Consider the following 13389-nt stretch of genomic DNA (forward strand, 5'->3'; position numbering starts at 1 on the left):
ACATGGAAAATGAAATTCAGAAACTGAACAGAATGAAGACTTTGACTGTACTGTATTAATTTGTGATAATATTATTGAATATATTTGTGTTGATATTGTGATGATAAAATCATGATTAATATTGTATTCTGACATTTGCATAATTGTAATCGTTCATCTGCACAGCAACAACAACCACACATTTGCGTTTATCTATTATAAAATAATATATAGAACATAATGATAGCGGACTGAAACAGATCTCAGTACAGTACGTCTTCTCCGTACATACGTAGCTATGTAAAAACGCATTTTGCTATCCAATGTCTATTTACTGTTAGTATTAAAATTAATTTAAAAGTATCATTATTACTATGCAAGGGTATATAGTGAGTGGACAGATGAAAGTCTTTAGATGATTACATTGAGCCATACCCTGGTTAAATATCTCGTATATCCCTCGCTATTTCGATGCTATGTAAAAATCCTGCTAATCTCCCCCATTATCTCTCCGGTGGTAAGGGCTGGGTCAGGGTCACTATTACTCACTAATACCTGATGACATATGCAGTTTCACTTGTGATTCCATGTATAACACAAGGCTTTTCTCGTATGACTGCACATTCTTTTTCCCGTAGAAACCTCTAAATAAACTTTTACCTTAATATGTCTAATTCAAATCTTATATCCACCAGTAACAGATTTTTTTGTAATAATCAATTTATTTTTCATCCCGATTAAATCTTTAATGTTTAATTCTTTATTTACATGCGTTTGAAGTTCTGACCCCGCGTCAAATTATCTATGATAGTTCTCACTTCTGAAATAATTAATTTTAAATTAAAAAAAAAACAACAAGACAACAACAGAACACTGCAACAGTATGCATTAACAATGCTGGAATGATACTTTTCTTTATCTTTCCATTGTTCTATTAAAAAGAGTTTACTGTCAAACATCTATCATATATGTCTATAAAGATAGTAAACGTATATACTATAGTGAATTTATTACATTAATGTTGGATCAACTCAAATTTTAAATGTTATGAAATTTCAGTACACATTTTAGACTTTTTCAGTATAAAGGGACTTCTCAGAATCTTCTCGTACATTCCTTTTGGATGGGGTCCCGGGAAATAACGTCATAATTTCTGATCATTGTTTTTGTAAAGTGAAGAAAAAAAGCAAACAGAAAAAGAAAAGCAACAGACGTAAATTTGATCTTCAATAATCAGAAAACAGAAAGTACTTATGTTTCAGTTTAAATACTGAAGAACAATATTTTAAGACTTTTATAGAAACGTAAAAACTGCTAAAAGTAGGGGAAAACCCTACATCGAAAACCTCTATTTTTTGCAGAGAAGTCATATAAACATGACCCCAAAATATATAGTGCATTTATTACAATTTAAATTAATCAAAATTATATAAGATTTTACATTGAATCCTTTGATTTATATATACATTAAATATACAAAGTCAGTCAAAAAAGTATAAACACATATATAATATAAGGACGCGTGACCCTTGTAGAAAACAACAACAACATAATGTTAAGTAGGCTACATTGTATTACTATAAAGGATTTATGTTTGAAACATTTTTATATAGAAGTATTGTTATGACCACTTATATTTATAATTTGTAATGACAGGCACACTTTGTCAGTTTCAAATCCGTGTGGACCTTGTCTTATATTTTGACATTATGGTAAGTGGTGTCCATTACGCATTTTTAGCGGTAGATATATTATATGATCCGTGTATATATTACCATTATCTTACCTGTTATCTGCGTCCGCTATTTATGTACCTTTCAAAATAATAATAATAATAAATGATATAATTTTCCGATTTTCCTTGTTTTTTATTTTCATTTTACCCTCAAACGTATAATACTACACATTATTAACAATATACTTATTTAAAAAAAAAAGAACTTAAAGACAATTGCAAATATCGTTTATTATTTTTCACAATCTAGTTTTTATTTATTAATGAAAATATTCAAGTTAAATCGGTCAGTGTGCTTTGAAATAGTGATTCAATTTAAATAACTTCTACAGGTATTTCACAATCATTGGCTCGTATAAACTAGCGTAATATTGCTCTTGATAATATCGGCGTTTATTGATCTTAAAGATTATTCCGGAAGTGACTTCAGCGCTAGCTAACGTCATAATGGACGTACAATATATAAAATTAATAGATTTTATAGAAGACAGTGGTTCTCCTTTAAAAAGACACAAAAACTGACTAATGAAGGAGGGGTGCATATATAAAACGCATGAGTTCAGAGAAAATGTCTGATATAAAACTTAAAAGTTTAACATTAAGACAAACCTATTTCCTGATGTCATTAAATGTTTAATTGATTATCATCGTCAAGATAATTAACAGTATAGTAAATCTCAAAAAAAGATAGATGACTAAATAACATTGTAAGATTGACAATGTGTTGCTTGATGGGTTAAAGCGGCATGCTCCCGCATTCGTGTGCGTGTTGCTGTTTTTTATGAAAACTTAAACGTTATTCCAAAGAGTAAAAAATATTGTCAATTGTGATTTAACTTGGCCAAATGGCAATAGAGGTTTTATATAAGTTATCAAAATAAAATATTCATATATTTCTCTTACTGCGTAAGTAACGAGAGAAAGTTTGAGTGAAAAAAGTACATGTAGCAATTAACTAGCAAATTCTGTCATAATTTCCATAATACGATCAAAGTAACACCTTATTGCCAATATGAAGTGATTTCTGTATAGCTAATTAGCTATGAACATTTTTTGAAGTTTTTTTTTGAGATTTATTTTACTAATCACAAGTCGCGCCGGTTTTTTTTTGTACATTGTAACGTAAATATTTGAAATTCAAGGCGTAATTGATTACAGTCCAGATGTAGGAAGTTTTTTTTTCCCAGTTTTTTGCTCACAGTATTCTTTTAAGGCATCTATAGGTGTACATTTTTTCCGTCAACATTTAACTTTTTTTCTTTGAGAACTTATCACGTAGTCACGAAAACATATATTCAACGCAAAATTGTTTATTTTGTCCCTTTTTTATTTATTAAATATTACTTTTTTCGCGGATTTTCCATTCATGTGAACTTACGAAATCGTATATTTCACCGTTTAATACATATATATATACGCAGGCCAGTTTACAAAGTACGAACTATTTTGTTTATTTTCCACCTATAATTTGTATATTGTGTATTTTTGTTTATTACTGAAATGAATGAATACTTATACTATTAGATGGCGGAATGCACATAGTTGAAACAAATCTATTTTTACTAAAAAAGGTATTGCGCAAGATGGTAAATTGGATTTTAATAGACTCTTGATTTGTGTAGTGTAATCAGTTGTTTAAACTGGGTCATATAACCTATCAAAATCTTGATAAATAATAATATTTGTATATATGAATATGTAATTTGTCCTGTATAATTGAGAAACGGTTCCAAGTATATTAAGTACTTAATTCTTCATATTATTGGCGTACATTTAATATGTGTAATTATATATAATTCGAAATGAAATCTACATTAAAAAAATGTCGGTTCGACGTATGGCATTTGTGAGTTATGGAAACCTAAACATTTTAGAGTCAATCGTCAGACATTGATTTGTAAACATAAGTTATAATATTTTAGAAAACAAATTAAATGTCCTCCTTGCAAAAGTGTTCATCTTGAAAATGTAGTTTAAAAAAGATCAACAAGCTGGAAAAAAGATATTTCTATACTTACTCCTCTCGATATTTCTATACTTAGTCCACTCGATATTTCTATTCTAACTCCACTCGATATTTCTATACTTACTCTACTCGATATTTCTATACCTACTCCTCGCGATATTTCTTTACTTACTCCACTCGATATTTCTATACTTTCTCCTCTCGATATATCTATACTTACTCCACTCGATATTTCTATACTAACTCCACTCAATATTTCTATACTAACTCCAGTCGATATTTCTATACTAACTCCACTCGATATTTATATACTTTCTCCTCTCGATATTTCCATACTTACTCCACTCGATATTTCTTTACCTACTCCTCGCGATATTTCTTTACTTACTCCACTCGATATTTCTTATCTTACTTCTCTCGACATTACTTTACTTACTCCTCTCCATATTTCAATACTTACACCACTCGATATTTCTATACTTACTCCACTCGATATTTCTATACTAACTCCACTCGATATTTCTATACAAACTCAACTCGATATTTGTATACTTTCTCCTCTCGATATTTCTTTAGTTACTCCTCTCGATATTTCTATACTTACTCCTCTCGATATTTCTATACTTACTCCTCTCGATATTTCTATACTTTCTCCTTTCGATATTTCTTTACTTACTCCACTCGATATTTTTATACTTACTCCTCTCGATATTTCTATACTTAGTCCACTCGATATTTCTGTACAAACTCAACTCGATATTTCTATACAAACTCAACTCGATATTTCTATACTTACTCCTCTCGATATTTCTTTATTTACTCCTCTCGATATTTCTATACTTACTCCACTCGATATTTCTTTTCTTACTCCTCTCGATATTTCTATACTTACTCCACTTGGTGTTTCTGTACTTACTCCTCTCGATATTTCTATACTTACTCCACTTGGTATTTCTGTACTTAGTCCTCTCGATATTTCTTTACTTACTCCTCTCGATATTTCTATGCTTACTCCTCTTGATATTTCTATACTTACTCCACTTGATATTTCTGTACTTACGCCTCTCGATATTTCTTTACTTACTCCTCTCGATATTTCTATGCTTACTCCTCTCGATATTTCTTTACTTATGTAACGTTTTTAAGGCACACAAACCCTGTCGGTGAAAAGCTAGCTCACCACCGAGAGTGGTTTGTGTCCTTATATACGGGAACTATTCCCTTATGTTAATTCAACAACTTAAGTATTTGCATATTATCATGCTCATTATGACGTTCTACCAACGTCGTTACATTACTTTCCCCTCCGAGAAGTCTCGTCCCGAGACTTGGCCTTGGAAATCTGTGGGTAGGGCAACTCCAGTCTGGCAGTTGTCTACATTCCCCCACACTGGCCACCAAATGTAACGTTTTTAAGGCACACAAACCCTGTCGGTGAAAAGCTAGCTCACCACCGAGAGTGGTTTGTGTCCTTATATACGGGAACTATTCCCTTATGTTAATTCAACAACTTAAGTATTTGCATATTATCATGCTCATTATGACGTTCTACCAACGTCGTTACACTTACTCCTCTCGATATTTCTATGCTTACTCCTCTTGATATTTCTATACTTACTCCACTTGATATTTCTGTACTTACTCCTCTCGATATTTCTTTACTTACTCCTCTCGATATTTCTATACTTACTCCACTTGGTATTTCTGTACTTACTCCTCTCGATATTTCTTTACTTACTCCTCTCGATATTTCTATGCTTACTCCTCTTGATATTTCTATACTTACTCCTCTCGATATTTCTATACTTACTCCTCTCCATATTTCTATACTTACTCCACTCGATATTTCTATACTTACTCCACTCGATATTACTATACTAACTCCACTCGATATTTCTATACTAACTTCACTCGATATTTCTATACTTACTCCTCTCGATATTTCTATACTTACTCCTCTCGATATTTCTTTACTTACTCCTCTCGATATTTCTATACAACCGCCGATATTTCGATTCTTTCTACTCTCGGAACATTTCTTTTGAGGTACTAACTCTTTTCTAACAATATGTAAAAATATCGTTACAATAATTATTTACATTGCTTAACTTTTTTATGGGAATAGTTTGAGTTGATTTTAATTCACAGTTACAAATTTGTATCATGTAATATTATTTCAGATTAATCTTGTACTTTTATTTCATATCGTGAAATGCAATGGAAAGGACAAATGTTGTTCTAAGCTGGTTTTATTAATGTAGTTTGAACAGACTTAGACCGAGTGCAAAAACATAACATCCATTTTATCAAAATTAAAGCATAGTTTGTTTATGTTTCAGCTTTGACTCGGCGTGTGATACAGGGATTGAACCTCCGCTTACCTTACACAGTGGTTCTTCTTGTTCTCGGCGTGCTGTTTGGGCTTCTGTCATCTCGCTATCCGAGCGTACACGTGTATGCACGTGTTGTGGAGACGGACCCACATCTAATACTGAGTATTTTTCTACCAGTGTTGATATTCGAGTCAGCGTTTGCTATGGAAGTGCACACGTTTATCAAGGCATTCGTGCAAGTTGTGCTCCTTGCCATACCTGGATTATGTAAGTAGAAATTAAAAAGTTGTCTTGTTTACAGTAGAATTGGTGGGACTAGCCGTTCAATTCAGAGGGGTGGGGGATAAATTGGCCGTATTGCCCAGGTTGTCTTACAGCCTGTACGGACAAGTGAATTTTTTTAAAGCAGTAAGTGTTTAGATATTATATCAAATATAACATTGAGATCGTTACCTTGTTTCTACGGTTTTTGTAGAGGGTTTAATAAGTAAAAACCGAACTTAGCGAAAAAGGACATTAAGTCATTAAGACCGAAATAAAAGGTCCATTAAGTTATAAACTTTGGGAGACAGAATCAAAATTTCCTATCTCTAATATAATAAATCATACATATTTATATAAATTATACATTTAAAGTATTAATTTTAACATTTTTGTCTTGCTATTAATCTAAACTATCACGCAATGGTATCTTGATTTCGTGTACATTTGATCGCGATTTATAGTAAATAATGTAAAAATGCTGACTCGACAAAAACCAATTAATGTCTTTAATTTAGAAGAGAGCATAATTAATTATTGCTGGTTATAGATTTAAATACAGTCAAACCCGTTGTTTCTGTATCTTGTTGTGGCCACCGTTTAACACCAAACCTGTAGGCTCGTTAACTTACTAGGGCCAAGACCAAGCTTTCTTAGAGTGACGAGAATTATTTTTGAATTTAAAACGAGGTAATAAAATCGTGACGCTATTTTTTTCGCGAAAAAAAAATGAATTAGCAACAGGGTATAATTATATAGTGATGGGATTTCTTCGTGTGTTTATTTTGTGTATGAAACAATGCATGGAGGGCACCAGAGCTCCTCCTACAATAGTTAAGCTGGAAATTCACCATATGACCGTTATAGTGATGTGACGTAAACACCCGTTCACCACCCCCACCCCAACCCCTAAAAAAACAGAAAAATACCCCATTTTTCGCAGTTTCGAGTCTCTAACTCAGGATTGACTATAAGTGCTTCCAATTATATTTTACTTATGTAAATGAATAAAGATATAATAAGATTAATGTTGGTTGTTATATTCAATCGTCTGCATTAACATAGAAACTCTCATATACTTAATTCTGTCAATTTTTAAAGTCCATTTAGTCCTTTAATTAAAGCCCATAAAATCCAGGAACATTTTACAATATCAATTTGCATTTATTGTTCAGAGGCGTCATATCGCCCACTTTATGTTTAATGTTTATTGTATTAATTGATTCTTGTAAATTAAATGCTAACGCTGGGATTCCCTTTGTGTTTTTGATACGCAATTTTATCAGTAACAGGCAGTTAAAATGTAGCGCCCGAGAGACGTATCTAAGTAATATGTCTATGAATAGAGTGACAACTAATACCAAAATGTCATATAATGTATATTTGATATCAATAATCTCTTTTATTTAGAGTGCTACAAAGCTTTAATGCTTTAATGTCCAGATTTAATACTAAAATCGTTCTCGTAAACGAAATAGAAAGAGCGTGCAACGAGCAATTTGGTGTCTGAGTTCGAACCGTTATTGTCCTTGAGCATTTGTTTCTTTTCTTGCAGATATTTATACACATTGAATCAATAACTCATCTTTAATTCTTTTTCATCTAGGGGCTCTGCCTATTTCCACTTTGATATTTGTTTCAATGACAGGTCGATACATATCAGTTGTTCACAAAACGGCGATATTTTTTCCTAGTTTAGCATAATAGGTAGAATGGGATATTATTGTTTGAATGTTCTGTACCTAGAACATATTACAATTGTGATTCATCCACTGTCCTCCTGAAACAGAACTTGATCAAAAATGATATTTGTAATATAATTTTACTTTAAGCTGTGTCTAGCAATAATGCCATGCGTATATCCACCGTGTATATCCAGTAACGCCAGAATGTGAAAATAACGCATGATTCGTGCAATAAGTAACGCAAAATTGTGCAATAAATTGCGGATACCTGACAGGATTTCCAACGCGGTAAGAAAACTGGCCAATATATTTTTATTTCATTTATTTAGTACTGGATATACACGGTGATATCTGTCGTGAACAATGGAAGTAAATATTATGTTAGTACAAACAGACTAACAGTATGGTGAACGATGATCAACTGATACCTCTGGATATATGTATACATAATTTATATAAAAACAACAACAACAACAACAATAACAGTATACGCACATTTATTCACAGTCGCTATGGACGATTCGCAGCAGTAGAGTAAAAGCACTTCTGCACGGTACTTTATCGGGGGATCGAACACGCGCCCGTGACGTATGTAAAGTTAAATAGTGTAACGTTAAAACCGGCGATCATCGCGCCCACTCTAACGCAGTTGAATTCTAACATATAACGTTATTTTCCATATGAAGAAATTCGCACTTTAATTTCATTGAAAATGTGTTTTTTATTATTTTTCTTTAAATATCAAGTTCATCTATTAGAACAAATGTCTTTTCTTCGCGTTGAATATATTTCATCAAACATGCCTTTGATGTAAACATACAATTTTAGGTACATACTTTTCCATTCAAATTATGTAAAAAGATACAAATTTTTTAAAACCCATCTATAGATATTTCAAAGACTGCATATTAATAATCGACTTAATTAATATACATATATTAATATTTATATAATTCACATGAAATGATTAAAGCATAGCAAGCAGAATAAGACTTTTGTACGGATATATTATATAAAGTAATACATTTCTCACCCATTCAAATTTAGGTAACTACACTGGAATTGCACTAGAATTTTTAATAAAGTATTCGTTAAGGTGAATTTATTTGCACTGCCTTGTCGATTTATGTTTATGGTATTTGAAATTTGTTTAATTAAGTGTTTCAAGTTGCACACATATAATGTGGTGTGATGAAGTGCAGTACGGTGCGATCAGACATGAAACTATCGCGAGATACAATAAAACACAGCGCAACAAAACACAACACAACACAACACAAAACAACACAACACGAGCTCTGTAACTTTGTAACATCCTGAACCTGGTGCTCCCTTGTAGTATCTCAACTTTATCCATTCTTTATCCATAGCATGTTCTAGAAAGATCTTTGAATTTATTCTTAAACATTATTTTTCAGCATTAGCATCATTCCTGACGGCAATCTTGGCTAAGTACATGTTTACATACAACTGGGATTGGTACCAGGCTATGATGTTTGGTTCGATCCTCAGTGCCACGGATCCGGTTGCGGTCGTGGCTCTACTCAGAGATTTAGGGGCTTCCAAACAGTTGGCGATGGTTATTGAAGGAGAAGCGCTTTTAAATGACGGTGCTGCCATTGTATTCTTCAACGTTTTCCTCAGACTGGTCACCAGCGAACAGGGAACCACGGGTAATTTCTTGATAATACCTCCGCTGATTACCAGCAACCATATCTTTATCCCAAACTTGACCGAAAAGTTGTGAATGAATGTTATGATGTACTATATTAATATCTACTAATATTCCATGTTTGCTCATTTTAGAAAGAATGTTTTTATGTGAACACATGCACATGTGTATATAACATTGAGGAAGCAATTAAAGGGAGGAAACTCTGAGATTCGAATTCAGCATTTAAAGAGTTTCCCCGCTTTTATATAATTTTCGAAAAACACTAAAATGTACTAAAGATGTACTTAAAACATGAAAAATCTCAACTCAACTCAATTGACACTGCCCTATGACTGTAATTTTGTTGTTTCTGGGCCAGTTTGATTGAAATTATTATGGATCATTTTCAATGTCCCCCATTAAAACAACAAAACAACAACAGATAAACCATATTGTAAATAAGTTCAATTGTATAAATTGCATTTCTTAGTTAGTGTAAGGGAGGCAACTTTGTTTTGTAAATCTACATATGACAGTTGGAGTAATATACCTTTTATCTGAATATGCAAATTTACTAATTGTTATAATGATAACTTTAATGAATCAACTTTTTTTCTCCTTTACAGGAAGTGACATAGTTGTATATTTTATACAAGTGGCAATAGGCGGTCCATTTGTGGGTTTTATAATGGCGAAAATCACATTATTTTGTTTGTCGAAAATTTTCAACGACGCCATAGCTGAGATCACCATTACTCTGGCATCTACCTACATCACTTACTATGTTGGTGAGTACATACATTTTTATCTAATCCGAATACAATAAAAAGATTTTTGGTTCCTGTTGAGTCTCGAGTCCATACTCACCTTATGAACAACAGACGTTAGACGTTTATAATTTGCCTCTGCATTTTTAAAATCTGGTCTTAACAAACATTTATATAATTTAATAGAAAGAATTTTTTTCCTATCCACCATTTCTTTGGGTCGAAGGTCTGAAACAGAATGTATGTTGCGGATTGTTGCCTAATATGAACCTTGACAGTAAAAATCACTTGCGCAGGAGACCTCGCACAGAGTCCGAGCAGACTTGCCGCCAAGTTCTATACTGTCGTCTGTTTAATTTTAACATTTAGATTTTGAATACCCTTACACGCATCATTCTAAATTGAAAGGAGGATGACTCTTTGAAACACAATTAGCGAGGTCAGCGTTAATAACTTTGTCAGGGCATTAGAAACGTAATAAATGAATAAATGAATAAATAAATAAATAAATAAATAAATACATAAATAAATAATAATAATGATAAATTAAATAAATGAATAATAACAAATTAAATGTCTATTCAACTTGTGAGTATTTCGTTGAAATTCTATAGCCTTCTTGAATGAAAATACATAAAGGTATAGTGGTTTACTACTAATATGCAAAAATGGTGTAAAAATTCAGATCTTGGAATGAATGAATGAATGAATGAATGAATGAATGAATGAATGAACGAACGAACGAACAAACGAACGAGCAAACGAACGAACGAACGAATGAATGAATGTCAGTTCTCTATGTCATGGTCTTGCCTAACAGTAACAAATGTTGCTCTCTATTTGTTTGAAGTTATTTCGAGAACTTGGGTTTAAATGACTTTATAAGGGCAAATAACATGAACAGACAATGGAAATACAATGTACTCGGAGATGTTTGAATATTTAATTATGTAGAGTGCATACTTCCTTGCAGCCGGTTCCTGTTCTTGTGATCACGTGATGTAGAGATTTTTAGATAACTCTCCCTGCAAACATCGTAACAATAGCTAAAGATGAGGAGATAATTTCTATATTTGCTAACATGTCATATATATTTGATATACTTATGATTTATTGCCCTCAATGGCAAACTAGAATCAACCCGTAATTAATTAGTTTACTTCAAATAGCTGATGTACACACATCATCTATTCAAATAGTTTCATATAAATTTTCCTTTGTTCACCTTTTTATCTTTGCTGGTTTTAAAGTGATGTGCAGCATCCATAAGTTCAACTCAAATCATTGTGTCTCTGTCTCTGTGTCAAGAACCCAGCCATTCATAAACAATATGAAAATCAGAAATATAAATGTAAGAATTAATAATGTTTCTGCTTACTTTAGTTAATTTTCTTTTTCTCAAAACAGATACACTGTACACTTTATTGATTTTTTTATTTGTTTGGGTCGTCTGACCAAACAAATAATGGTAGCGAAATTTCAGACCCTGATGTTCTTATTTGCAAATACCGAAAGTAGTCGAAACTCCGCGAAGCGGTTACTTCCCTTCATATGTACACTGACGCCGAAAAATTAAGGGGAGATCACTGCGTAAAGATTGTCAAATGACAGGCGCATTGATTTTCGTAATGAAAAAATAGTTCCCGGTTGGTCGAAGATTTCTAATATTGTGTTATTCTTATAGATATACATGCTTATATTCAGCTCCATGATTATTTACTTCAGTGTTAAACAACAGGTTTACCGTGAACAAAATATATCGAAATTAAAAAGTGTTACAAACTCTAATTTAAAATAATATGGTATTCTTCAGGCTGTTATCTTATAACTCCCCATGATCGCTCGCTTTGGAAGCGAGAGGTCTGGAGTTCAAATCAAAGTTCAGGTAACTCATTTTTTAAGCCAAATAAACATTGAATTGAATATCAGTGCAGTGTTGTAATTAGTCTTATAGCCAATTTACTATAGTTATAACACTGGAAACAGCATTGTTGACACTATACAAACAAACTGGTTTATAATCTCACAACCTTCAATTTTCTGACATTCTGAGACCCAAACAAATTTAGCGCCTTCTGTGCTTTGATTTACTTACTTCATTTCAGTTTCCTACTTTATAGTGAAAAATAACCTCTTTACTCTCATCTCTCTCTATTTTATTTCATTTTAAGCTAAGGTAAAACGTGTAAGGTAGTCAGATATCATATTGTTACAATCATTAAACTATTTCTTACAAAGTTTTCTTGCATATATTTCATAGTAAGAAATTCCACAATGGAAGCAGAAACACCTGGTTAGCTTCACCCATAGACACAATCAATCAAAGTTTCTTTGCCAAATAAATGACATTTTTATGACAAGCTAATTACATGTTCATGCACACATTTTTTTCCACTAACGAAACTGCAGACAGAACCGTTTAGTTAATTTGTAATATTGTTATAAACATGCCATGCAAATATGCAGTAATGCAGTTTACAATACAAACATACAAGAAATGCTAGGGTGTTTGGCAAGTGTCTGTCATGTTAGATTAGCCAATCTCAGAATCGTTTAAAGATGGAATAAGTTTAATAAATAGTTTATTAATTATAATGAAATAAAAATGTGCGTTTATGATACACTTTTTTCTACGTAACACCATTTTTATATTAAAGTATTGAAATTTGCCCATGCCGATGCTAGGGGGGGGGGGGTATTAAATATAGCTTGCTTTTACCACTGTCTCCAAGGGTCTCCAAGGAACAGGCTTTATCAATCAAAGCCATCATTTCAAATATTAACGTGTTTATCAAGAAACCACTTACAGCGTCATTCACCTTGAAGCGAGAAAAGAGGTGAGGCACCATTGTTGGAATAAGTTTTTGGCATATTGATGGGGCAACATAAGAGGGTTAGACTCGTGTTAGTACTCACCAACAATTGTATACATGTATGTTTAAATATATTCAAGAGTCAGTTAAGCAGTCGTGGTAACCTTTAGTATGTCGCAGGTATTTGAACCCACCT

General features: G+C 32.4%; 1 protein-coding gene across 4 annotated transcripts in view; it reads left to right on the forward strand.

The window, feature by feature from the left end:
• LOC132717014 (sodium/hydrogen exchanger 10-like) overlaps positions 1 to 13389 on the forward strand; it is a 219547-nt gene that overhangs the window by 11809 nt on the left and 194349 nt on the right. For all 4 annotated transcript variants that reach the window (XM_060700366.1, XM_060700365.1, XM_060700368.1 and 1 more), the window contains 3 exons: positions 6020 to 6280; positions 9378 to 9632; positions 10240 to 10401. In XM_060700366.1, the coding sequence (XP_060556349.1) occupies positions 6020 to 6280; positions 9378 to 9632; positions 10240 to 10401 (678 nt within the window). The remainder of the gene's footprint in view (positions 1 to 6019; positions 6281 to 9377; positions 9633 to 10239; positions 10402 to 13389) is intronic.

Source organism: Ruditapes philippinarum, unplaced genomic scaffold (assembly GCF_026571515.1).
Source record: "Ruditapes philippinarum isolate M1 unplaced genomic scaffold, ASM2657151v2 ctg121_1_1_1_1, whole genome shotgun sequence".
Lineage (NCBI taxonomy): Eukaryota > Metazoa > Mollusca > Bivalvia > Venerida > Veneridae > Ruditapes > Ruditapes philippinarum.